General features: G+C 56.0%; 1 protein-coding gene across 1 annotated transcript; it reads left to right on the top strand.

The window, feature by feature from the left end:
• Positions 1 to 5,409: 5,409 nt before the first annotated feature.
• Positions 5,410 to 26,210, top strand: LBP (lipopolysaccharide binding protein). The gene is given in 15 exon segments (NM_001195719.2): positions 5,410 to 5,536; positions 7,487 to 7,601; positions 8,551 to 8,679; positions 10,000 to 10,155; positions 10,677 to 10,740; positions 14,369 to 14,432; positions 15,629 to 15,720; positions 16,213 to 16,389; positions 17,972 to 18,031; positions 20,269 to 20,436; positions 21,582 to 21,649; positions 22,107 to 22,149; positions 23,850 to 23,913; positions 24,611 to 24,687; positions 26,166 to 26,210. Coding segments are annotated over 15 exon segments (1,449 nt in total).
• The last annotated feature ends 1,384 nt before the right edge of the window (positions 26,211 to 27,594 follow it).

Raw genomic sequence — 27,594 nt, 5'->3', positions numbered from 1 at the left:
CTTCAAAAGCTCAGGGGATGCTGGGAGGCCACACAGACCGGGGAGAGGGACACAGACTCATCCACACTGTGCAGGGCCCCTGGGCTGCTGCTGGGAGAACAGCAGGTATGTGTCCGGACATCCATGCCCTCGCCCCCCACTTCCTCTCTCCTCTTCCAAAATCCAGCCATGCCCTCTCCTCTCCAAAACCCATAGGCAGCTCCTGCCCACTCCATGGGAAACATGGCGATTAATTATTTCCTGGACCTACAGCCTGGCGAGTGGAGCGCGCGGTGACGGGCAGTCTCTGGCGGCTGAGGAAAGGCAGGGTTGGGGGCTGGAGGCACATTTCCCAGCATGCTTCGAGTGATCTGCCCACTGCTGCCCAGCTGCGGTGGGAGCAGCTTCTGCCTTCGGGCTCCTGCCCACTCCTGTGAGTGCCAGCATGCTCCGGCTTCTTCCGGGTGTTGGAGATATTCTGAAATTAGATGGCAGTGAGGGCTGCACAGCCCTGTGAGCGAGACACCTGCCGTGGTGAGTGTCACGGTGTGTGCAGCAGGTGTCCATAAAGTTATAAAAAAAAAAAAAAGAAAAAAAATGTACTTGGGGCTGCCTAGAAGCTCTCACCATTTGAGCAGAGAGACAGAGAGAGGAAGAGACAGGGAAGAGAGAGAGAAAGATTTTCCGGCTGCTGGTTCACTCCCCAAATGGCTGAAATAGCTGGGGCCGGGCCAGGCCAAAGCCAGGAGCCCGGCACTCAATTCAGGTTTCCCACGTGGTTGTCGGGGACCCGAGTATTTGAGCCATCACCTGCTGTCTCCCCGCGTGTACATTAGCAGGAAGCTAAAGCAGAAGCAGCAGCTGCAACAGGGCTGGGACCTGAGCCAGGCGCTCGGATGTGGAATGCAGGCATTCCAAAGGATTCTTAACCATCGCTCCAAATGCTCACCCCTGGTGGCCCATGAAATATGGAATGGGCAGGGAGGGGCAGTGGGTCACAGGGAGACTAACCACAGGTGCGGGCATCATTCTGCCACATCCTATTAGTGGCCCCGAGTGGCCTTGCCCTTGGCCAGTGGCTTCAAGCTGTTTATCCCTTTGAGTCAGATCCATTGAACACGCTGCAAGGGAGCAGTGGGCAGGTTGGGGGGGGGGGTGCTGCGGCCACACGGGCTGTAATGCATCCAAAGGACGTCCCCACCACAGCCACCACCTTGTAGTCAGGGTGAGCTGGTTTTCTTGTGGTCCAGAGGGTTCTGGGCAGAGCTGGGGACTCTCCCGCCCACCAGGGGCCCTAGGCAATCCTCACAGTTCTCTCCCTCTCTAGGTCTCCGTTTCCCATCTGTAAAAGCAAGGGCTCTCGGGAATTCTGAAGGGAATTCAGTAAAGTGGCTTCTGGCAAATCGGGCCAAGTCCCTTCTCCCTGAGGGATTTCTATTTTTCATAGAAGGTCCTTGGGGTCCCCAAAGCCATCAAGACCCGAGGCCACTGCTGGGCTTGTGGGTGCCACCAGTGGCTGAGGCAAACAGGAGGCTGCAGAGAAATGGGAGCGTCCCCCCGGGGTGAGGGCCGGGTGTGCCCAAGGCCAGCCCCTGCCCCATGTCATCTTCAAGCCCTTCCTGCTCGCCACTGGCATTGCTGGTTTTGTGGTGGATCTGCGCATCCCCGGGCTCCGGTGCCGCGTGTGGGGGCTGGGAGAGGAGGCTGCCAGTGATCTCAAACCCCGGCCCCAGAGCGCCTGCCCACATCCAGAGCCTCCAAGCCTCAACAGGAGCCTGTGTCCATGCAGTGCGCACGTCATCCTAGGAACTCGCGCTGAACCTGAGCCTGAACGGCGTTCTACGGAGCGGGGCGGGAACTGGCGGCCGGGTAGGTTCTTGTTCCGGAAGCCCCATCCATGCATGTCCCAAGGGAGCTTGTTAGAAATGCAGGGTCAAGGTCTCGGCCCCCAGAGGAACAGCTGAGTCAGAGTCTGCTTTGAAACAAGACTCCTGCTCTCATCTGCTCCCTGGGGAGTGAGGAACAGAGGGGGCGGAGCCTGCCCAGACCCCGTGGCCCTGGCTCGGGTTCGTCTCCTGCTCAGGCTCCTTCACCTTCAGGGGCTCTGAGTTTCTGCTTACCTGGCTCCCTTTTTCCGGGCCACCCTCCACATGACCTTCACATGACCTTCACGAGCCAGCAGGACGTCCCCTCCCCTGGGAAGGCCTCCTCAGTGGCGGAGGGTGGGCCCTGCTGTGCCGCACCACACCCGGTGCGCCCCTGCTGCTGACACTGGTTCGTGGCTTCCGACCACACATGGGATCCTTCCCTAGCCTCCTCCCACTCCCTCTCCTCTGAGGCGACCCGCTCCTGACAGGTATCTCTGCTTGTGGGGCGGCCCGCGCTCACGCGTGTGTGTGCGCTCACTCTCTTAAATAAATCCTGTTCGACTTGGTGCGCCTTGCTTACGCCCCTGCTTTGAATTCTGATCTCTGCGGAGCCAAGTTCTTGGAAAAAGAGTTGAGACACTTTTTCCCATAACAGGCACTCGATGAACTCTGCCCTGGTTAAGGGAGAGAGAGTGTTCGTGGTGGGGGGGCGGGGCCAGGGGTCACGGCAGCCAGGACATGCATGGGTGGGCAGTCCCCAGAAGAAAGGCCAGGAGGTCTGCATGAGGCTCACACCACTCGGAGGCCTCCACTGGGGCCCAGGGTCACCACCAGGGAGGGGAGCCAGGCAGGCACCTGTGGGGGTGGGGGCCTGGCCTGGGGCCACCGGATATCCACGCTGGCCACTGGCTCTGAGGGCCAAGGACATTGCCATGGGAAATCCCCAGCCCTGCCTACAGCCCCCAGTCGGGGACATCCTCAATCCACTGCCAGAGAAGGAGTGATGTCCCTGTCCCCGTGAGGAGGCACTGTCCAGACTGGTCTCCTCCCTCCCCAAGCTGGAAGGGCCTGTGGGAGTCACCCGCTCTGCCCCATCATTTTACACAAGGGAACTGAGGCCCAAGGAGGAGAAAAGGTCCTGGGGTCCAGCAGGGGCTGGGCCAGATGGGAGCGCTGGACTCCCGCCTAGGGCCCCTCCCTCCCTGGGCAGGCACCCTGGGGACACAGCTGTGAGAACGTCCCCTCCGAGAACCCTCCCCCTGTTAGGTCTGAAACTGTTTTCCAAGGTTGGCTCCTTTGTTCACACCTCTGGGGTCTCTGCAGGTCGCCTCCCACAGCCCTGGGCTCCCATCCCAGCCGGGTGGCTGTGAGCGGTGTCACCTCCCCTTGTCAAGCGTCAGGAGGTGTGTGCAGCACCTGGCACACAGCAGGTGCCCCGTGAGCACCTTCCAGCTCCTGCTGGATGCCTGTGGATCACAGGACAAGGAGGGGCTCAGTCTTGTCCTCAAGAAGCAGCCAGGCTGGGGACAGAGGGGACAGACAAGGACCTCGACAAGCCGCAGCCCAGTGGCAGGAAGCACACAGCACACAGAAGAGTCGAGAGACCTGGCCTGGGCTTCCCTGCACACGCGTGGGAAGTTCCAATCTGAGCCCCAGTGCCTCTCGGCTCTCCCCCCAAGAAGTCCCTCTGTGACTCCCACCACATTCCCGTGGAGGCACCCAGTAGCAGGGAGGAGAATCACAATACCAGCCTGGGAAATACTGAAGGATTTGTGGGCATAAATGAAAAAGGCCACCGTTACCCAAGAGCAGAGAGCAAGAAACGCTCTGATGGAGAAAGCACAAGGGAGTCTGGGACCATCAGGGAAGCCTGGTAATGGTCAGAGAGGGCTTCCTGGAGGTGAGCACAGAATGAAGCTCACCCAGGGAGGAAGTGTTGGGGCAAAACTGTAAAGAGGAGCGGCGCTGGGCTTAGGGGGTAAAGCCACTGCCTGCAGTGCCGGCACCCCATATAGTCACCGGTGCGAGTCCCGGCTGTTCCACTTCCAACCCAGCTCTCTGCTATGGCCTGGGAAAACAGTAGAAGATCACCCAAGTCCTTGGGCCCCTGCACTCATGTGGGAAACCTGGAAGAAGCTCCTGGCTTCGGATCTGCCCAGCTCCAGCTGTTGCTGCAATTTGGAGAGTGAACCGGCAGATGGAAGACCTCTCTCTCTTCTGCCTCTCTGTAACTCTGCCTTTCAAATAAATAAACAAATCTTTAAAAAAAAAACAACTCTAAAGATTAAGCACAATCTCGACTACAAATTTGATTTTCCCAGATGTAATTTTACTTGTGAAGTAACAAGATATGCCTAAAGCACACCCTAAGAGAATGACACTGTAAATAGCAACAAGCAAAATAATTTTTCTTTAAAGTGCCCAGACTCCTATTCACCAGACAAGGGACCACACCTCGAAACTCCCTGCTAAATCCTTTCCAGTTTGGTAAACACAGAAACCCATCTTGGCAGCAGCGTTCTGTCTCAGTGGGGTTGGCTGTCAATCCCGGCTGCTCCGCTTCTGATCCAGCTCCCTGCTAATGCACCTGGGAAGGTGGCAAGTGATGACCCGAGGGCTGGGGCCTCTGCCACCCACGTGGGAGACCTGGATGGAGTTCCTGGCTCTTGGCATCAGCCTGGTCCAGTCCTAACTGTTGTGGCCATTTGGGGAATGAACCAGTGGATGGAAGATTCTCTCTCTCTCTGTCTCTCTCTCTCTGTCTCTCTCTCTCAGGTTCTGCATCCTATTTTGAACAAAGACACAGAGCCACGCCTGGGGCCCCTCTGCTCATCAGGAAGTGCACCCCTTCCACAGCTTTGGGAGTCATGCTCAGAGCTCCCGCTGCTGCCCATTCCGCTTGGGGCAGCCGCGGGCAGCTTCCTGCCGGGACGTGCTGGCCTGCTGACCGCCACGGACAGAAGCAGAGCGGCTGGGTCGCAGGGCACGTGGCTGCTGAACAACCTCTATGCTGCCTTCCGGAAAACCAGCAAGCTTTGAGAGAGCCCGACCCCCCCTACGGGGAAACAGGTTTCCTTTTCAAATAAACAGAGTCCAGTATAAAGAGGAGAAGGGTCACACAGTGCCAGACCTGGCTCCTGTCCCAACTCTGCCATTGGCCGAGTGTGGGATCCTGGGAGCCACGTGGCCTCTCTGACCTCGGCGTCCTCTTCTCTCTCCCAGGCCTTCCAAGCCCAGCCCTTAAGAGCCTGGCTGAGAAGAGACAGCACCTCTGGTGGTGAGTGTGAGTGTCTTTTGGGGGAAAGGGGTGGGGCTTGCCCCTGCCCCCTGCAGCTGGCAACAGCCCTCTGACCCAGTTGCGGGGACAACCCAGGACTTCTAAGCATGACCTGTGACCCCAGTCATGTTGCAAGCAGCTTCCAGTCCCCGTGCCTCCTGTTCCCGCTCCCAGGAGCCCACCCACCCTCAGGAACCGCCCCCGACCCTCTGGCCTTAGCTATTTAAGGGTGCCAGGCTCGGCCCACAGTGTGACAGTCCCGGCCCACGCCACGGGGAATCCAGGATGGGGACCTGGGCCAGGGCCCTGCTGGGGTCCACCCTGCTGAGCCTGCTGCTCGCAGCTGCCCCGGGAGCTCTGGGCACCAACCCCGGCCTCATCACCAGGATCACGGACAAGGGCCTGGAGTACGGTGAGAAGTCGCGGCTGAGGGCTCTGCAGGCCCAGGCCCAGGCTGCTCTGGGTCCAGCAGGGGGTGCTCTACACGGGCCTGGGGCAGGGCCTCTGTTCCGGCCCCGTCCCCACCAGCTGTGGGACTTGGACCCGTTGTTACTCGGATGAACATGAGCAGTCAGTCTGGGACATGATTGTAGCAAGCACCGCAGGGGAGGGGCCGTGAAGGGAGGGCAGCCCCTACAGGGTGGTGGCCGGCAACCACCCCATGGGACAGGATCAACCCACCGGAAGCTTCTTGGTGAAGTTTGAAAACCCACACTTTAAAATGAGCAGCCAGAACCCGGGACCTCCCAAGGCAGGCATATTTCAGAGGGGGCACAGGGGAGGCTGGGGACCTGGAATGTACCACATCGTGAGCTCGGTGGTGGTCATGCGGCGTGGAGAACGTTTAGTATTTTTAAAGATTTATTTACCTAGTTTTTGGAAAGCAGAGTGACAGGAAAGAGAGATCTTCTATTTGCTGGTTCACTCACCAAAAGGCCTCACCAGCCAGGGCTGGGCCAGGCCAAAGCCAGGAGCCTGGAACTCCATCCAGGTCTCCCACATGGGTAGCAGGGACCCAAGTGCTTGAGCCACCACCTGCTGCCTCGCAGGCGCATGCGCAGGGAGCTGGATAGGAGCGGAGCTGGGACCCCATCAGGCCTTCTGCTGTGGGGCGTGGGCCTCCCAAGTGGTGGCTTCATCACTGAACTACAAGGCCAGGACATTTTTTTTTAAGATGCTAAGACAAAGCTTCAGAATTATCCTGTCCGAGGGGCTGGGGAGCTGGGGGATTGATATGGGGGCCTGAACTGGTTGGGGGCTGCTGGGGCATGGGTGCCAGTTCTCCAGCAGTTCTATCCTGCTGCAGTTCCCAGACAGCGAGTCCCAGACACAGACAGACAGATGTGGCCACCCACCGGAAGGACGCAGGCGCATAAGTGTCTTATCTGTCAAAGGGGGGGGGGGAGGATAACATTCCCCTGAGGAGGGTTGTTGGGAGCCCAGACTGGCTAGGTGCAGAGAGAGAAACCAGAGAAAGCTTCCTGGAAGAAGTGGATAAGAAAAGTGGGGAATTAACCAAGGACAAGGGGCAGCAGGGCAGGCAGAGGGGCCCTGGTGTGGGCGTCTGCAGGAAGGAGAACGCACGGGAAACAGGGGAAAGGGTGCCGCTGGCCGGCGGTACACATGCGGTCTGCTGGGGCAGACTCCAGGGACACACACACACACACACACACACACACCATGGCAGTGGGACTAGCAAATTCTGTGTATCTGGAAACACTGAACCAGGAGTGTTTGTCCCTAATCCTTTCCACTGTGAGGACACACCGTGTGGTGAAACCACTCCTCTCAAGTTGCACATTTTGGCCTTTTCCATATTGTTAATCAAATAAGCCCTGCTTTGCTGTTCTAGGCGCTTGCTGGGCACCTGCTCCGTGCCAAGCACCCAGCTGGGAGTGCAAGGGACCTCCCAGCACCCTTTGTGCTGCCCGTTCTCTGTTATCCCTGCGGCTGGAACGGCCGGGAAAGTGGAGCCTGGGGCTTTGCTCAAAGTCACCTGGAACCCCGAACACCTGGAGTCTGGCCCAAACCCTGCCCGTTTCTTCTACAAGGGCCACATGTCATGGTGGGCAGGAAAGAGGAGCCAGCAAGTGCCCAGCACTCCTTCCCTCAGGGAGTTGCTGGCACAGGCATTCCCTTTCCTCGCCTGTAAAATGGGCACACACGTAGAAACCCCCCAGCAAGTGCAGGGACATCCTTGCACATGTCTCGTGCTCCTTGGCACGCAGTGGGGGCTCAGGAACCTGCACCTAAGTAATGCTGATGCAGAAGTCATCGTCTCTCCGCAGGGCAGGTGCAAGCCATCGACGGTTTGAGCAGGGGAGGGAGGCGGACCATGCTGACTCAGCTTCTCTCTCTCCAGCGGCCAGGGAGGGGCTGCTGGCTCTGCAGAGAAAGCTCCTTGGAGTCACGCTGCCGGATTTCGACGGGGACTTCAGGATCAAACATTTGGGGCGTGCACAGTACAAGTTCTACAGGTGGGCCTCTGGGGAGGCCTGGGGGAAGGGCCCCGGAGAGGGAGCGTAAGAGCGCCTGGAACTGGGTCAGGGACCCTGGGGCGGGGGGCAGTCAGCAGGAGAGTTGCTCAAGGATTTCAGAAGGGAATTCTGGGTTGGGGGCGGGGGGGATTGAGTTCCTCCAGCCGTTCGCACAGGGGTCTGTCTGACCTGGGCCTCAGTTTCCTCACCTGTGAGACGGAGATGATACTGCTTCCTCTTTCAGAGTGACAATCTAGGATCCAGTCTGGCCTCTTAGAGTTCAGTCTAGAAGGGAGGATAGGCCTGAGGCTGTAAATAGAACAGCCAAGTGGTAGAGCTGAGCTTTGCACCTGGGGGATCAGGGCAGGCTTCCCAGAGGAGGCAGCGTTTGAGAGTCACAAGATGGGAACAGCTGATACTAACCAAAAGGCATGAGTGCTTCTTGCAGGCTTGGCCGGGCAGGGAGGGCAGCAGGCCCCGGGCCCATTATACCTTCCCTGCTCGCTGCCACCGCCTCCTCCCTCCCTCCCTCATCACCTCCCTCTTGTAGTCAACCCATTAGTCAACATCCATTGAACACCTACTAAGCACCAGGCACATAGCGTGGCCCCTGAACATTCCTCTCCCACGATGGCCCTTTGTCTCTCCTTCCTGTGTCTCCTCTGAGCCTGGACGTGTGGAGGGGAGGGTGAGGCTCTGGGCCCTGCCAGGCGCTAATGTGACCGTGTGACTGGGACAACTGCGTCCCTTCCTCAAGCTTCCATTCCCTCTCTGTGAAGAGGGGACAAGCACGCCACTGGGTGCTCTGGGAGGCACCACAATGCAAAGAATGTAAAGGGCTGCGCGAGGCCGCAGGAGCCAGGCTGGCACAGAGCAGGCGCCCGGGGAGAGGGTGGGAAGGCAGGCGAAGGCCCGAGCTGACCTCTCCCTCCCGTGTCTTGCCCTCCAGTCTGGAAATCCCCAGATTCGAGCTGCTCCGTGGCACCCTGAGGCCCCTCCCCGGCCAGGGCCTGAGTCTCGACATCTCCGACGCCTACATCCACGTGCGGGGCAGCTGGAAGGTGCGCAAGGCGTTCCTGTAAGTCGACTCTGTTCTCAGGACCTTGACCTTGGCCTGAGGTGTCCCTGGCTCATCGGACAGACCGCGTGCGGGAGGCAGCTCGCGCCCAGGACAGACCATTCACCGCGTGCAGGATGCACTTTGCCCTGCGGCTTTTAGAGGCTGCGCAGCGTGGGTGCCGTGGCTTCCTCGGGCTGAGCCCTCACGCACACTCGGGCTGTTTCTTCCTTGCTCATCCTCGCCCGCGAGCTTCCGTGAGCGGCTCCCCACACTTGGGCTGGCAGAAGGAGCCACAGGATAAAGGCTCAGAAGTCAAATCCCGAGCAGAGTGTGCATGGGAACCGCGAGCTTAGGGGCCTCTGGCTGTGCTCCCCAGGGGCTGTGCCAGTGCCAGTGCCCGTGTCGGGGGTCCCATTTACCAATATCTTCACCAGCCCTCTGTCCTAAAACTTCAAAACTTCTATCAATCTGATAGGTGAGAAATGCTATCATTGTCATTTGTATTTTTAATAACTTTCCATGATTCTTATTTGCCATTGAAACTGTTGCCATATCTTAGATTTGGGGGGGGGGTCCTGTTTTGCCCTCTCCTCATTAATCTGTATTGGCTTGTCCTTTGGAAAAAAAAAAGATTTATTTTATTTATTTGAAAGTTAGAGAAAGAGAGAGACAGAGATAGAGAGACTTTCCATCTGCTGGTTTACGCCCCAAATGGTCACAACAACCAGGGCCGCACCAGCCCAAAGCCAGGAGCCTCTTCTGGGTCCCCCCACATGGGTGCAGGGGCCCAAGCACTTGGGCTATCTTCTGCTGTTTGCCAGGCCATAGCAGAGAGCTGGATCGGAAATGGAGCAGCCAGGACTTGAACCGGTGTCCACAGGGGATGCCGGCGCTGCGGGCAGCGGTTTAACCCGCTGTGCCACAGCGCTGGCCCCGACAGCGCTGGCCCCGGCTTGTCTTCTTCATGTGAAGGAACTTAGCTCGTCTGCAGCTTCCAGTATTGAGGAGAGCCTCTCTTTCTTGGGGGCGCCTGTCTGTTTTTACGTTGCGTGTGGTGCCTTTGTTCACTGGAGTTTTAGTTCTCGGAGACGGGAAGCTAAGCAGCCACTTCTTCACGGCCTCTGAGACTCAGATCTTGCTGGACATGTCTCTGTCCACCCGCGACAATACAGACTGGCCCCAGGCTTTCTTCTAGGTCTTTCTGGGCCTTATTTGTGACTCTTGCTTCTTTGCTCTGCTCCACTTTCTTTAGGGTAAGAACTGAGCTTTCACGTCTCCCACCCCAGCGCTGGCAGGCACTGGGCGAGGAGTTAACCATCGCTCCTCTTCCCTCCTCAGGAGACTGAAGAACTCCTTTGACCTGTATGTCAAGGGCCTCACCATTTCCGTCCACCTCGTGTTGGGCAGCGAGCCCTCCGGGAGGCCCACGGTCACCACCTCCAGCTGCAGCAGCGACATCCAGAACGTGGAGTTGGACATAGAGGGGGACCTGGAGTAGGTCACCGCCGGGACTCCGCCAGCCTGGGCCCCGGCTGCAGCCCCTGCATCCCCTCACCTGGCCTGGCTCCGGGTGGAACCGTCAGCCTCTTTCTGGGCTCCCAAAGATAAACTTGTAGGGGCCACGGCTGGGAGGCTCAGGTGCAGATTCAAGCCAGGGCTTGACCAAAGTCAACTTCAGGGGCCCTTTGTCAGGCAGGTGAGAGGTGGAACACAGAGAGAAACACGAGGCAGGTGGTTGAAGCCAATCCCGGAGCAAATCCTTTCCTCTCTGAGTTGCTCAGTCCCCTGGATTAAAAAAAAAAAAAAAAAAAAAAAAGAGTGCTTTCTCAGTCCCTCCCCCAAGTCCCTGACCTTGAGCAGGTCCAGCAGGTGGCTGGGAAGCTAGGTGCACTGAACTGGAATGGGTGGGACCCTGGGGCTTTGCAGGGCGCCAGGACTGGGGGGAGGACCCCCTGGGGGCTGGCCTGGCCCGAGGCCTGTGCTGACTGTCACTCTGCGCCTGCGCGTCTCCACAGGGAGCTGCTGAACCTCCTCCAAAGCCAGATCGATGCCAGGCTGCGCGAAGTGCTGGAGAGCAAGGTCAGCGGGCCCGGCTGGGGGGTGAGGGAGGCCGCGGACACGCGTCCAGCCTGAGCCGGGCTGGGGAAGCGAGTGTGGACACACAGGGGCCCAAGGCCCAGAGAACACGCGCGGCTGCCCCTGTCACAGGCTGACTGTGTGGCGCTGGGGGCAGCGCTCTCTGGGCTCTGCCTTTGTCCAGCCAGGCAGAAAGCAGCCAGGTGCTTGGTCAAGGGCAAGATGCAGGGGCCAGGGACCTGGCTCCACCTGCTCAGCTCTGCTCACTGCCACCGCCACCTCGGATCCTACAAAAGTCAGACAGGAACTCACAGGGTGGGAGTGTGGCCTAGCGGTTAAGATGCCCGCATCCCAGATCCGACAGCCTGGGTTCGAGCCCAGCTCTGTTCCTGACTCCAGCTTCCTGCCAGTGCAGACTTTTGGAGGCAGCAGATGGTGACTCAGGTAGCTGGGTCCCGGCCCCCTTGTGGGAGACCTGGATGGAGCTCCTGGCTCCTGGCTCTGGCCTGGCCTGGTTTCAGCCCTGATGAGTGTCTAGGGAGTGAAGCAGTGGATGGAAGATCTCCCTCCCCCTGCCTTTCTCTCTGTGTCTGTCTGTCAAATTAAAAAAAAAGGGGGGGGATGGTCAAAAAGTGGATTTAAAAGATAAGTTTATGAAGAGGTTTTAGAAAGGAGACCAGCACTCAGGTGCCCGCAGAGACGGGGGGCCCAGGCAAGCTCGTGGGTGCCTGCCCTGGGTGGAGAGGCTGTGGCGTTGTCAGACATTCCTGTTTAAAATATATGTGAAATCTTCAGATTTTATAATCTTTGGCTAAAATAAAACTCATTTCACCCCCAAAATCCCATTTTTGAGGTGTTGCACACCCAGACCTGGGTCTATAGTGAAGACTCTGGGAATAAAAGGAAAAATTCACATGTACCCCCCCACATACACCATAAACCACACATGCACACACATACACACACCACACCTGCACATACCACACACATGCACTACCACACACATATGCACCACACACCATACACTAAACACATATACATATCACATACACACCACATCACACATACACCACACATACCACACATGCATGTACCACACACATATGCACCACACACACCATACACTAAACACATACACGTATCACATATGTGCATCACACTCATACATGCATGCATCTCACACACCATGCACACCACACATACATGTACCACAATACCACAAATGCATGTACTGTACACACGTGCATGCGCCACACACATATGCACCACACACCATACACTCAACATGCACATATCACATATGTGCATCACACACTTACTCATGCACACACATGCATCACACATACCACACACACACACACACACATGCATTTTTAAAGGCCAGCCATCTGCATGGTGTATAGTATCTAATTGCTTCCACTTTCTCTTTTTTTTTTTAAGACTTATTTTATTTATTTGAGAGGCAGAGTGACAGGGTGGGGGGATCTTCCATCCACTTGCATTCCCCACATGGCCGCAGCAGTTGGCCGGGCTGAGGCTGGGAGGCAGGACCTCCATCTCCCTTGTGAGTGGCAGCCCCTGAGCACTTGGGCACCCTCTGCTGCTCTCCAGGCGCCTTAGCAGGGAGCTGGCTCAGAGCAGAGCTGCCGGCACTGGCCCCAGGGCTCTGCTATGGGAGGCCCACGTGGCAGGTGCTAGCAGCTAATCCTGCAGTGCCTCCATGCCGGGTGCTCCACCGAACCTTGGCCTCACTTTTCTGACAGCAGAAGCTCTGAGTAGTGGAGGAACTCACCCCGCGTCAGCTGGCTAGGGAGAGGAAAGATCAGGGTAGAACTTCCTGGGATGTGGCGCCCCTTATGCCAAGGCCTCACAGGACCCGGTGCCTTGGGACAAGGAGAGCTCCCCTGACCCCAGTCCTTACGGTCCTCAAAGATCTCCTCCCGTGGAAGCCAAGGGCCTGGGCGAGTGCTTTCTAATTCTGCACTCGGGACAGGATGCGGTGTCGGAGCAGCAGGACAGAGAAGCAGCAGCAGCACCCACTCACTTCTCAGCCCCACTGCCTCCAAAACCCCAGAGGCACATGGCCTTGGCCTCGCCACTGCTTCCTGTGCGTGAGGACCACAGGTGGAGAGAGATGGCGCAAAGGTCACCGAGCAGGATTTGAACCCAGGCTTGTTTGGCTCTGCTGCTGTCTCACTGGGAGACCCTGCTGTGCCTCCATGGCCCCCTGCCTCTGCCGTCTGGGTCCCTGCAGCAGTGGGGCAGGTGGGCGCAGGTGTGGGCATGGCAGATGGGCCCATGTGTGGGTGTAGCAGATGGACGCAGGTGTGGGAGTAGTTGATGGGCTGTTGTCTGAAGGGAAAAAGAGAAGGGAATAACGGGGAGGCCAATGGCACTTTCCAATTCCGCTGCAACTGATCTGGAATGTTCTTACCACCTTTCTCCGTGTTCTGGCAGCTCCTCACTGCTAAACTCCTCCCCAGAAAGGCAGCTGCAAAGGGGGGATAAGCTACAAGCCCCTCCCATGCCCCAGTGCCTGATTGATGCCTGTTCACCCTTAACAATGTCACCTCTGCCCAGAAGCCACCTGTGAGCCCCACCTGAGGCCAAGGCCCCCCCACAGCCCTCTCAGGTGGACGTGTTACACAGTAGCTGGCAGCTGGCTAATGAAAACACTCAAGTGAGGACTCTCCTGCACACAGAGACAAGAGAAAATCTTAACATTGGAGCCCAGTGTTTGAAAACACAGGGACTACAAATTCATTTGTCAGCTTTGGGTGGAGGGCGCATAACTCACCACCATGGCCTCTCACGGACTGGGTCTTGCCTGCATAAAGCATTGACCTGCTATAAATTCTTTCATCACAATGGCGATGTAAAGGCACTTGGGAAGCCATCCCAGTGCAGAACGCTCCTAGGTTTTCATGGCTGCTTTTTCCTCCTAAGGCTTTCTGACGTCCACATTTGAATACCTTTTTGCAGCACCTCCCCTGCCCAGAGTATGCATCTCGGGCTCTCGTGGAAACAGCCCCCTTCTCAGGCACTTTTTGCTGGCTTACATACTAGATCATCCGAGGGATGGTGGCAGCACGCACAGCCAGCAGGGTTGGAGATGTGTTTCTCTCTCCTGAGACGCTCCCTCTCGGATGGTGACAAGTAATTGTGTGTGGGTGACTTCCGGACACGAGCGTTCGGTCTTCGCTGGGCACGTGAGAATGGCGAGCCTCAGCTGTCCAGTGATGCCGATGAGGAGCATTCACTTTAAGTCTGCGTTCACCTGCGTTCCTGTTCCTAGTTACCACCTCGCTCTGCCATGAAGCTGAGTTCTGGGAGCCAAGGTCTCCCTAAAGAAAATATCTCTAATGGCGTAGTTTGGGGGAGTGTCTCCAGCTAGGTCCCCTTCACCTCCCTGCGGTAGTGACTGCCTTGCTCAGATAATCAGCTGTGGGACAGACTCCCAGAAAGCCCAGGGGTCCACACGGGGGCGCACTTTTGTCTTCGTCGTGCCCAGCACGTGAGAAACACTCACCGAGGTTTGTAGAATGACTGATCCCTGGGAGAACGTGTGAAGACGAGCACAGTGCCAGGTCAAACCCGGGGTCTCACCGAGCCTTCCTGTCTGTTCTCTCAGATTTGCAGGCAGATTGAGGAAGCCGTGACGGCCCACCTGCAGCCTTATCTACAGACACTGCCAGGTAGGGCGCCCCATGCACTCCTGGGACGCTGGTGACGTCTGTAAGAGCACAGATGTCACCAGACATCGCACAGGAGGGCACGAAGTAGAAAGGAAATGCTCCCTTTTTTGCCCCAACTTTTCTTCCAAGAGGTAGCTTCTGTCTGGGGCGCGTCTTTTCAGGTCTTTTCAGACACAAAGGCACGTACTCCTGTGCCTAGACCTTCATCCATGCGTCCTCTCTGCTCCTGAGCTTATGTGGAACGATGCGTGTGTGCCAGCATGCGGAGTGTAGATGCTGCTCTGCGGGCTGTTTCTTTTTGAACTTGTAGGAACTCAGCCACCGCCCAGCCTTCAGGGCTAACCAGGGTTCCGGCTTCTACCAGCAAAGACTAATTTGCACCCTGTACAGAAGCGCAGTCGTACGCTTTTTGAGTCTTTTTTCCAAAGCCTGAAAGGCTGAGCACCCTGAGGTGGCCCAGAGCCTGTTGCCTCCAGGCAGACCCTGCCTTCTCCCGGCTGTGCGGTGTCCTCTGGGTCCCGCTCCACGGCTGAAGGCTGTTTGGGCAGTTTGCGCGCGAGACCACTAGGGGTCGTGCTGCTCTGAATGTCCTGGAGCATACACAGGCTGCCACGGCACGCAGAGGTTAGCGTGATACCACACGGTTCTCTAAGTGGCTGTTGCAACGGCATCGTTCTAACAGCTGTATAGTATTCCATCAGGGCGGTGTCTCTTCCTTGTTCTTTCATTCTTGGCTGTTGCCAGCAAGGGGTCCCCTTGCTCACGCCTCTCTGCCTGCATGTGTGAGTGCATCTGCAGGACAGACAACCGTGTGTGCGGGAGGAGTCCCTGGGTCCCAGGAGCACGACGAAAGTGTGCAGAGCCAGTGACAGCTGTCTGAGATGTCGTCTGATACGCTGTGTGCACCTGGGGCCCGGGCGGCCACAGATGACCCAATGTGTGAGAGCACAAAATGTGTTCCCTTAGGGCCTCGGCGCGCGGAGTGTAATGCCCCCACCGCAGTCAATCCAGCAGTGGGACCAGAGCTCCGTGCAGCCTCTTCCATGGGGAAGCAGGTCTCTGTTGCTGGCCCCGCTCGGGGGTCTTTAGGTGGAAGGGCAGGAGGCTCAGAAGAAAGTCACAGGGAGCGGCCAGAGCCTTCTCTGTCAGTCAAAGGCTGTGCCCGGCTCCTCATTCTGCCCCATCCTGGTCCACAGTCACAACGCAGATCGACAGCTTTGCTGGCATTGACTACAGCTTGATGGAGGCCCCCCGGGCAACAGCTGGGATGTTGGATGTGATGTTTAAGGTGAGGTTCCTGGCGGAGAGGCTTGGGTGGGTCCAGCCCCAGCGAGGCAATCCTCAGGGTCAGCCTGTTCCTCTAACAGTCAGCTCCTCTCCCCCGTGGTGCCCATTGTGCCAAGGGCAAGGCTATACAGAACGGTGAGGAGCATTCCCAGAGCTAGGAGCCCAGCACAGGCGTCTCACGACCCTAAGATCTTCAGACCTCCTCTCCTCCTTGTTCCCCCTGTTCCGCCCACCTTGCAGGAAAAGGTCCATCAGGGCTGGCCCAGGGTGGTGCTGAGGGGTGGTCAGCACCGCTGCAGGTTAATATACCAGAGCCACGCCCAAGTTCAGCTACACTTTCACCCAAAGAAAGCACGCTTCGTGATGGACTTTCAGGCCATGTCCGTGGCCAGGTCGCTGGGCCAGGCCATGTGGCTGACTCCCTAGCGTGGACACCAGCCTGGGGTGGGGGGAGCATGTGACAAGTCCCGCTGGACCCTGTTTCTCTCGCCAGGGTGAAATTTTCCCTCTGGATCACCGCAGCCCAGTGGACTTCCTTGCTCCAGCCATGAACCTCCCCGAGGCTCACAGCCGAATGGTCTACTTTGCCATCTCCGATTACGTCTTCAACACCGCCAGCCTGGCCTACCACAAGTCAGGGTACTGGAACTTCTCCATCACAGACGCCATGGTAAGGAGCAGGCAGACGGGCGCTCTCGGAACCCTAGGACTCAGCCCTCCCTGCCTTCTTCCCTCTCCACCCCATTTATGTCAGAAACATTGTAAGTTACGAGAGAGAGAAAAGTCAGAATCAGGGAAAATAAAGTTAGAGCAATTTCCCTTTTTCACTCTGGCTACCAGGCAGCTCCAAGCCACGCTTCTTTCTCCCTCATAACAGCCATGGACGCCCCTGCAGCTCATTTGTCTGTGTTTTCCTTCCTTTCTAGTGCAGCCCTGTTATTCTAATTCAATTCCCTTTCCTCCTGGTGATGCGTGGAGATTAATTTAAAAATGCTTAGTGAATGAGGCGGGATAACAGATGCAGTGTTAGATGAGACAGAAATAAAGATGAGGGTAGAGTAAAGCTCACTTGTAAGCACTCTGGGCCCATAAACAGCTCTAGCAGGGAGCTCCCTTGCAGCCCAAGTGAAAAGGGTCCCAGTAAACAGGTAAAACAAAGTCTGCCTGATACTTAACCTTGAACATGACTGTCTCCCATGGGGCTTTGTGTAAGGGAGACTGGATTCTACAGGGATCCCCTCTTTAGTATTTCTCTAGGTTCTTTAATGTTTCTAGTTTCAAAGTGTTTTTTTTTTTTTTAAGATTCTGTTTATTTAATTGAGAGGCAGAGATACAGACAGAGAGAGGGAGAGACAGGGAGGTCTTCCATCTGCTGGTTCACTCCCCATGTGGCTGTGACGGCCAGAGCTGAGCTGATCCGAAGCCAGGAGCCGGGAGATTCTTCCAGGTCTCCCATGAGGGTGCAGGGGCCCAAGGACTTGAGCCATCTTCTACTTTCCCAGGCCACAGCAGAGAGCTGGATCAGAAATGGAGCAACCGGGACTAGAGCCAGCATCCATATGGGATGCCGGTGCTACAGGTGGAGGCTTAGCCCACTACACCACAGCGTGGGGGCTCCAGGGTTGTTTCTTACAGCACCTCATAATGGTTGACATCTCATGAACATAAAACAGTTCAGTTCGACAGGGATGGGCCTGTTTGCCCTGGTCAGGGACTGTCTAGCAGGTGGATGGAGTGACTCTCCCTCGCGTGACTTCTCCTCTCCCATGACCAACGGTGACTCACCACCACTCCCCCCCACACACACACACAAACATCCGTGGCACAGGCCTGGCTTTTGGTGGTGCTGGGGGTGATCACAGCTCTTCCACGGAGCACTCACAATGTGTGAGGGCTTGTGCCCTCTGCTCACTTGGCCTCGCAATGACCTAAGGCAAGGACAACTATCATCCCGGTTTTGTAGATGACGTTGAGACTTAAGGACAGGAAAGGACTGGCCTGGGAACACCCAGTAACCAAGCCAGGAGCCAAACGTAGGTCAGTGGGACTGCGGGAGGCACCCGAAGTCCCCCAGGGAGGCCTTTGTGCCACCTCCACCCCAAGGAGAGTAGCCAGGGACACAGGTGCTCTGCTTGGGGTGAACACAAGACCAGCTTCAAGAAGCTACCATCTGGGGCACTCCCCCTCCCCCACTTCTCTAGCCCCTCAGCTCCTGTCCGGTCCCCTAAGACTCTTCTGTGTCCCCACCGCAGGTTCCGGCCGACTCCAACATCCGGCTGACCACCAAGTCCTTCCGCGCCTTTGTCCCCCGGGTAAGAGTTCTCGCAGCCCCCCAGGGTGCAGACCAAGCGCACGAGAGTCCTGGGGATTCTCCTAAGCTCTCTGTACTCCTCTCAGCTTGGCCAAGAGTCGAAGGGTGGCAGCCGCCCACAGTGAAGGCCTGGGGGTAGGGGGGCTGCAGGTTTCGGGGCTCCCCGCGAAGTCACAGTAGCAAAATCCCAGTCCCCATGCTGCTGGGATCACAGGTTGTCCAGCCTTTTATCGGCGCTAAGAATCCCAAGCACGCTGGCATGTTTCATAGCATGTGCCCTAACTAATGCCATCTAACAGAGGGCTTCTTAGGGGTCAGGCATACTCTCAGTGCTTTGAAACATTATTTTTTGAGTGAGTAACGAATTCTCATGGTTCAGCTTTCAAAAGACACATGAAGTTCTAGAGTGCAAAGTCTCCAGCCCACGCATGTCTCCCAACACCCAGCCCGTCTGGAATCTGAGCCCTCCCAATGATATTCTCAGCATAAGGCATGCAGCAAATATTGTGCGTCTATGCGTTTGCACAAATAGAGGACTACTAGACACCATTTTGTCCCTTTTCCCCCTCACTAGATCTGCAAGACCATTCCCGACAGGTCTAGAGGAAGTGCTCTCATTCTTTTCTTCAACGGTACCCACCCTGCCATGGCTGGGTTGACCATAGCTTGGTTAACCTGTCCTGGTGGAAGGCCGTCTTCCTCGTTTCCAATCTTTTACTACATCAGTGTTGTAGTGAACAACCTGGTAGCTCTGTCATTGCTGGACTTAATTCTTTAGGTGTGTCATCTCATTTAATAATGAAACAATCCACCAGTCCTGTTCCCTGCCCCCAAGACCCCGAGACACGGCAGAAAGAGGCAGCAGTGGGTAACATACCTTGCACAAGGTGTGGTGATAGCCGAAGGGAATTATAAAGGTGGGGAAAAGTGTAAACCTCACGTCCGATGGTATCTGGGCTATGTCTGTATCCATGGCGCCCCCTACAGGCCCTTTCTGTTCCTAGAGCCCCATTCACAGCCAGACCGGCCGCCATGTTGTCCTAGCCAGCTTTGGGCTGCCCTTGGCCGTACTCTGGCTCCACTGTCCCTTTTGCCCCCAAAAGAGAAGGAAACCCTCCTCGGCCTTCCTGCCTGTTTCATCATCGGCCATGCGGAGAAGCAACGCCCCCACCCCGTGAAGCTTCTCATTCAAGAACAGGATATAGATTTTACACTGACATAACCAAGAGGCTCATGGGAAAGGTTTTTTTTTTTTTTTTTTTTTTGACAGGCAGAGTGGACAGTGAGAGAGAGAGAGACAGAGAGAAAGGGCTTCCTTTGCCATTGGTTCACCCTCCAATGGCTGCCGCAGCCGGCGCGCTGTTGCCGGTGCACCGCGCTGATCCGAAGGCAGGAGCCAGGTGCTTCTCCTGGTCTCCCATGGGGTGCAGGGCCCAAGAACCTGGGCCATCCTCCTCTGCACTCCCTGGCCATAGCAGAGAGCTGGCCTGGAAGAGGGGCAACAGGGACAGAATCCAGTGCCCCGACTGGGACTAGAACCCAGTGTGCCGGCGCCACAAGGCGGAGGATTAGCCTAGTGAGCCGCGGCGGCAGCCATGGGAAAGTTGTTCATCCACCAACTTTCCCTGCAAAGGAATGGTCTTGCCCCGAATTAAATTCTGTTCCTCCCTCTAGCTAAGCCACACAGTGCCGTCGTGTTTGAAACAGTGGGATCTGTGTGTGTTGTATTTTAAACACGCTGGCGTCCATTCTCGGGGTGTCCGGTCACCCAGTGCAGTGACAGCCTGAGGACCCACGGCTCTCCCTCATTGCCTAGTGGGGTGGCCAAAGCCGGCCTGACAGGTTGGCAATTCTCACCAAACCTTTAAAAGCAGCCCTGTGCTTTGACTCAGCGATTCCACCCCTAGGAATGGTTTCCTGAAAAGACTAGCCAAGGGTGCTCAGGGAAGTGAATGTGACAATGCCACAGCCTGGAGGTAGCTTACAGCCCAGTAGAACTGGCTCAATGTAATACCCAATCACCATGGAATACAATGCAGCCATGAAATCGATGACGCGGATTCTGTCTGTGTGGACAGATGTCCAGTTGTGCTGTCACCGAGAAAAGGCACAGAGCATTGAGCACAGACGAAGCCAACCACAGAGCACTCTCAGCCTGTTGGACTTCCTCAGGACTCTCGGTGCAGCCACATCCCTGGAGTTTCTTCTCTCGACATAATCTCTTCATTCTGCTCCCAGCTGGCCAAGCTCTACCCCAACATGAACTTGGAGCTCCAAGGGTCAGTGGCCTCGGCCCCACTCGTGAACCTCAGCCCCGAGAATCTGTTCGCGGCACCCCAGATGGATATTGAGGCCTTCGTGGTCCTGCCCAGCTCTGCCAGGGAGCCTGTCTTCCGGCTGGGTGTGGTAAGACTCAGCCCTTACAACTGCTGTGCCCGCTGCCCGCGTGCTTGGCTCCCTTTCAACACCTGCTAATTCCTTCAGACCTCAAGTTAATTACCACCGCCCCAGCCGGGCTTGGCTGCATCGGGCTCATCCTCAACCTACCTTACCTCTTGCCATTTTTTCCTTGGAGCAACCCATGATTGTTCTTCACAGTGCCTGTTACAAGCACCTGTGTGGCTGTTTGCAGGTTTACTTGTTTAGTGTATGGATTGCCCTCTGAGTGAGTCTGGGCTGTTGTGGGGAGAAATGTACATGAGCCTTTGTCCTATTTGCTCTGTTATATGGCTATAGCTGGCCCCTCAAGACTACATTTCCCAGACTTCCTTGCACCCTGACTTCCAGTTAGGTCAGCCAATGGGAGGCACTGTCAGGAGAATGGAGGGCGGGAAGAAGGAGGAAGCCAGAGTGTGTTCTCCCATCTGTTTGCCTTGAGCAGAGGCTCTGGCAGTGATAGTGTCTTCTCCATGGTGGTTCCCACAACCGCACTTCCGTCTTCTCCAGCCCTGGGGAGGAAGCAGCCTCCAGCTTCTAGTGATTCCATCTCTTGTACAACAATTTCCCTGTCTTAAATTCCCACTGCATTAAATATTGAGAGTGGTTTTGAATCCTTTCCTGATGGGCCCTGACTAATGCCGAAGGAATTGAGAGGCCTTTGGGGAACCTGCTCAACTGGATGGAGAGCTCAGCTTTCTTGTTTTAGGGCTGAAGCTCAACAAGGCGAATCTCTGGTTGCCAACATGATCGCTGTTCTTAATTGATTTTAAAATAAGATGTAATCTATAATTATTATTGCTGGAGCTGAGCTTGCGGGAAATGTCCCTTTGTAGAGCTGTGCAGGGACAGGCCCTGTGCCTTCTCTTGGTAGTCTGTTCAAAGTTCAACTGCCATCATGGGCAGCAGTTTCAAGTACAAATGTTCTAGGCCAACTTCAAGCACTTACTGAGCACTTACAGTGAGCCTTCTGGGAGTCTGCAGTCTGGTGGGCACATTTCCTGCTTCCGCTGCGCTGAGCCAGTGGTGAGAGGAGACAGCTGGTGTTGAGTCATGCTTCCCACGCCAGACAACATCCATCATGTACACCTGTTACCTTCTCCCGGCTCTTCCAGGCCACTAATGTGTCTGCCACACTGACCTTGAACACCAGCAAGATCACTGGGTCCCTGAAGCCGGGAAGGTAAGTGAGGCTCCTGCCCACGCGGGGGCATCCCACCGGGGCCGGCTCTGCAGCTGGGGGTAGGACTGTGATCCTCTGGTCCATGTTAAGGGGCTGCTGTTTGGGTTGGAAACGTAAATTTCACCCCAATTGCCCCATTACCCCTGCCCCTAACACTTCAGATTTCTAAAGAATTTGCTAACACTGCTTTTTCTTGATCTCTGAGTTTTAGACGACAGCTATATGAGTTTCTTGAAATGATAAAGATTGGGCTCTTCTTCCACAACTCCCCACTGTCCGTCTTCCCAGTACTGGTGTAGCGTTGCTTTTAGTTACTCAATCGTCGCTTCCACACCCACTCTGCCCTGGCCCGGTGCTGTCTCAAGGCCACGGCTTCCCATTTCTGGGGACTCCAGCGTTGCTCAGGCTTCTGTGTGCATAATGTTCACGTCTCTGGATCTTTCCTGCCCCGTTCTAGGCTACAGGTGGAACTGAAAGAATCCAAAGTCGGAGGATTCAATGTAAGTTGTTTTCCTTTCGGACATGACTAGCATGCTAACTAATTTAGGGTGCGTCCTAAGTGATTCCCGTGCACCCATCACAGGAAGTAGAAAAGAAGAGGTGCCCTCGTCCCTGCAGAAACGTGGACCCTCTAGGGAGTACAAGACCCAGAACGGAGACACAGTTGCACCCCAGGATAACACACAACCGTGCTGCCTAGTGGACAGGATTCTTTTAATTGCAAAGCATAGGAAGCCAGCTGCAATTTTCTTAAGCAAAGAGGAGGCATGCATAGGGTCCTAGAGCTAAAAATCAAAAAGCAACGAAAAAAAACCCCAAGGCTGGAGGTTTCTCTGCACAGCAGGATCCAGGAGCTTGACTGTATCCGCTCTCTCCATCTCTGTTCCACTTTCATCTGTGTTGACTTCAACCTCAGGCAGCCTCATCCCTGGTGAAAAGCCCTGAGGTTTCTTGTAAGTTAAAAACAAACAAACAAACAAACAAACAAACAAAACCTACAATAAAAAAAAAAGCCCCCACCCCTCCACCAGTCACTGCAGCTGGAAGTGCAGCGAGGCCATTTGACCCAGCAGGGACCTGATCTACAGTCCTGGGACCATGACTTCGGGCAGCCATCCCAACCTCTGTGGACTGAGGCTGGGGGACACGGGGACTCTTAGGAAGACAAGAGGAGTCCCATGCCGGGCAGGCGATGCCAAGGGGTGATTGCCACCCAGAGGAGACCTGGATGGCAGAAAGAGAAGGGCAAGATCAGCGTGGGCTGCAGTGATGGAGAAGAACTTTCTGGAAAGGGGGCAGGTGGGGTGATCAGCTGCTGCTCATGGGAGGGGGTGGAAGTCGTTGTCTTGGCTTTCACCTCCCCGTGGGCGCTGGGTGCCTCTGACCCGCTTCACCCCTGCCCTCCTCCCCAGGGCTTACAGAGTAGAAGTGGACATACAGACGGGAGGCATAGACACTGCCGCAGGCCCCAGGGATGGCTTCCTGCAGCGCAGACAGGGTGAGGTGCAGTAACACCCTGGCCTGGTGCATGCACATGGCCTGCAAAATGCCCTGGACTGCCATGAAAAGGCCATCCTATCAGGTTTCCAGAACGTGGAGGGTGAAAGCAAGAACTGTAGGCACAGATAAATTTAGGTTCAGATCCTGACCCCGCTGCCCTGTTTCCTGCAAGTCTCTTTGGTTCTGTGGGCCTCAGTTTCCTTACCTATGAAATGGGGACTTTAGTATGAACCTTGTCGAGTTGTGGTAAAGATTCAATCAGATATATATGGAAACTCAGAGCCTTAGGTCTGGCATACAATGGATGTTAAAAGACGTTATTTCATAATTTTTAAAGCATTTGAAACAGAAGCTCATTTAGTTTTTACTCAGTTTTTTAAAAATATACAATTCAGGAAAGCACTCTCACTGTAAATGAAAAAGTTAAATACCAAAGATAAGGCCAAGGGCTCAGTCAAACCTGTGTGCTCTTCCCAAAGGAAAAACAAGTTGGGGGTACTGCCTTCCAAAATGTCTGTTTATCTGTGTACATATAAATGTGCATCTCAAAATACTTTTATAAAGTAGTGGCAAGTGTAGGTGTCCATCTCAATTTGGCTTTTGCCATGTCAGCATGGCACACCCCACAGCGAGACCCTGTGGCCATTGGCAGGCAAGATGGCCCGTGTGGTCACAGTGCACCTCTCCTGTTCTCCACCAGGTGGAGCTGTTGGAAGCTCTCCTCAACTACTACATTCTCAACAACCTCTACCCCAAGGTCAATGGTAAGAATATGGATTTTTTTCCCAAGTCAAGAATGGATATTCTTTTCTTTGGGGGAATGACAGCTGGACTTGGAGTTGGGTGCCAGGGCTCTCTGGGGCTGGGTGGCTAACTCAGGGAGGTCTCGCTGATGCTGGAGGAGGGTTGGAGGCTGGGGCAGCTTTGTGGGGCACAGGAAACCTCCCTCAGGGGAGGAGCTGGGACTCATGGAAGTGGCAGGTGAAAGACTGAGAGTCAAGTTTCAATGGACGCCTCTGAATTCTTGTTTCCCAGAAAACTACCCCACCCTTTAGTCAAAACACAAAGCTTCAAGCCCCCAAGCCCTATTTCTGTGAGGCACTGCCACCTTCATCCGGCATAGCAAGCAGAAGGGGTGCAAGGCCATCAGGTGGGGCTCCCGATCACTCGTGGCTGCCCCGCACCTGCCACTTCCTCCCATTGGCTCTGACAGCTTAGCCTTCTGTGTTTAATGCCAGCTCTGCCCCTTTCTAGCTGTGTGACCTAGAGAAAAGTCACATGGCCACTCGTGCCTGTTTCCTGATCTGCAAATGGGAGTACTAATCACACCTACCTCTTAGTCGTGGTGGTCATTAAATGAGAATAGTGCGTGTGGAGTGTGCAGAGCGCAGAGTACTAGGCGGAAAATGTGTCCGTGACCGTCATTTCCTGACAATCTCAATGTCATGCCTCAACCTGCAGAGAAGTTGGCCCACGGCCTCCCGCTCCCTCTGCTGAGGCACATTCAGCTCTACGACCTGCTTCTCCAGACCCACGAGGTAACTGGGGGGGGGCCGACTGGGGGTCATAACTGGGCAGGTGGGACCCAGCCCAGCCCTGCACCTCGGGAAGCCAGCATGGGTTAGGACGTTCTGGGGGTCGCTCTAAGCCGGTAAGCTGTCCATGGGTTCTTCAGGTGCCTGGCACCTAGTCAAGTCTCCGCCCATTGTAACTACTAACGTCGGGGGTACGGGGGACAGTAGACACCCCCTGCTCTTGTATTTGCAAGACAAATCTGCAGGGACTCCGAGATAGTCCACAGTCACCTCCCGCTGAGTGTTCCCAAGCAGTCAGACAGATCGCTGTTCCAAATGAAGACGGAGTGTCAGTCCACACAGCTGGCCTCAGCTTTCACCTGGGCAGGACGGGTGTAGCCCACCTGCTCTCAGACGGCAGGTTCTCCTTCTCACACACTGAACCAGCGCGGCATTCTACTTCTGAGAAAGAGAAGTTCATTATCAATTACAGGCCGGGGGGCAGGGGGGCAGTTCTTCCTGAAGCCTACATCCGTCTCCCCGCTCAGAGAGGAGGTTGGGGTTTATGGATTTAAGATAATGGCGGGGGCAGAACATGACAGGTGCAGAGGGAAGCGGGGGTGGAGAATCCTTGGAGCGTGCCTTGACGAATCACGCGTGGACACCCCACGCATGTGCAAAGACAGCTGCCGATACCAGATCGGAGGTGTCGCTCCACATGACGATGAACCACAGGGTAACTCTCCCTGTGCAGTCTGAGCCGATCTGCACAGGCTCCGGTTACAAAACTGGCTGCAGCCAGCTCTGTCCAGTTTTACAAGGGACCCTGGAAAAACAGTCCAGCAGATTTATTTATTTTTTAGCAAAGGCAACTATTATGGGCTTGCCAGTTACTATGCAGCAGGTAGGCAGATGACTATTGTGGGCTGTTAGTATGCTAGGCAGCCTCGGGGAGATTGCCATGAAGCAAGGGGTGGCGGCTCCTCATTGTCCACGTTTCACAAAGCTTACAGGGTATCTGAAAATTCGAAGCCAAGTGTGAGAACTGCAGCTCCACGTTTGGCACATGGGAAGGGACTAGCAGATTTATTACCCATTATCACATTCATTAAAAATGTGAGGTCAACTCCAGCCAGCAGGCTGATCATGAAAGGTAGGGGGATGGATTGCTGCGGGGAGGAGTTGAACTTGACCTTGAGCTCAGAATCCCGGCACTCTGGGTGATGGAAACGTCAGGAGAGCAGCAGAGGGAACCCCAGAGGCTCACAATTTTGCATTCTTGGCCCAGGTGACACAAAAAACAGACATTTCTGAGGCCCGTTAAGAAGCAGTGACAGTGGCTTGTCGTCCAAAGCTGTGCTTCATGGGGACCTTGGGGACCGAGGCATGTCGCCGTTTAGGCACTGTTTCCCAATGGGTGGGCTCCGTTTACATCGAAGCACACGTGTCTTGCCGGCTTGGACAGGGCTCCTCACCCTCCTGTGCTGTCTTCTTCCTCCTAGAACTTCCTGCTCGTGGGCGCCAACATCCAGTACAGGAGAGTTTGAGGGCAGGAGGAAGATGGGGTGTGGAGGCCACAGCTGGATGTGCGGTGGCCTCTCCAGGTGTGCGGCCGATCCTTGGAGAACCGGGAGGACGCAGGCGTTCCTGTTCCCAGCTCCTGGGGTCGGCTCTGCCTGGCCTCTCCACCAACTCCTTCTCTTCTCCAGGGGCACCCAAGCCCTCCCTGCCTCAGGGTCTGCTTCCCTCCAGGGTAGCCCCCTTAGGAGCCGGTGCTGGAACCTTCATTCTCCCTGTGATCCCAGTGCCCGGAACAGTGTTGGCACCGAGCAGATGCTCAGTAAACGCTGACTAAGGGATCCCGTGAGCCCCTCCTGCCGTTCCCACTGAACCTCCTGACTACCCACCCTCCTCTGACCGCGGGCGTCTTTGATTGATCAGCCCCACCTGTGGTCTCCAAGGCTGGACCTTGAACTCTGCTCTCATCGACCGCTGCTCCTGGGGCCTGGACAGGAGAGTGAGGGGCTCCCCACGCAGCCGGTCTGGACATGGGGCTGAGGTCTCTCTCTAAGGGCCCTGTCCTGTCTCTTTTGTGCCCACAGCCTCCCTCACACCTTGCCTGCTGCAGAGAGGGGAGCCCGTGGGTGCCCCAGAGCAGAGATTCGGCGCCCTGCAGCTGTCCCTGTTGAAGCAGGTGTCAATCTGGAGGATAAAAAGCTCCTCCCGGGACAGTGTTCCGTGCGCAGCCCCCAGCCTGGACAGAGGCTCTGGAGTCCCCTCCACTTACAGAGCTGGGCCCCCAGGGGTGGGCGGGCAGAAAGCGTGATAGATCAATCCCGCTGCGGGGAGCCATGGGCTAGCAGATAATTCACTGGGAATAGACCCGGTTTCCCTGAGTGTGAGAGCCAGGTGTTCAGAGATGGGACGGTGCTTTGTTGATCACCCAGCTGGCGGCAGGGTAGGCCAGGCCTTTGCTCCCTCCCTCCTCGAGACCTCTGCTCACTTGTCCGCCACCATCCTTCATGGCGGTGGAAGACTGGAGAAGGGGCCCGTGGCCTGGGCACCTGTGAAATCAGGACGGTGATAATGGCAGCCATATCCTAGGGCTGTTGCAATGCGTGCGCGTGCAGCCGGCCAGGGTGCTTACTAAGCACCTCCCACCTGCCAGGCTCTGGCCTCCTGGGCCTGAGAAGAAATGGAGCCAGCACAAACCCAGATCCAGTTTCTGCTCTGAAGAGCGGGTATGGGGCAAAGAGCCAGTCTTGATTCCAGCTCACCTGCAGGGTCCCCTGGACAAGAAACTGTGAGCCTTTGAGTCTTCCCTATCGAGTGAGGCTGGCAAAGGCTCCTGGGCTGGGCTCAAGACTAGCATCTGAGGGTGCCTAGGGCCGTGCCAGTGCTGGTCAGTGCTGATACAGTCTTCCTGTTTGG

The sequence above is a fragment of the Oryctolagus cuniculus genome, chromosome 11 (genome assembly GCF_964237555.1).
Source record: "Oryctolagus cuniculus chromosome 11, mOryCun1.1, whole genome shotgun sequence".
Taxonomy (NCBI): Eukaryota; Metazoa; Chordata; class Mammalia; order Lagomorpha; family Leporidae; genus Oryctolagus; species Oryctolagus cuniculus.
This window is presented reverse-complemented; position numbering and strand designations above follow the sequence as displayed.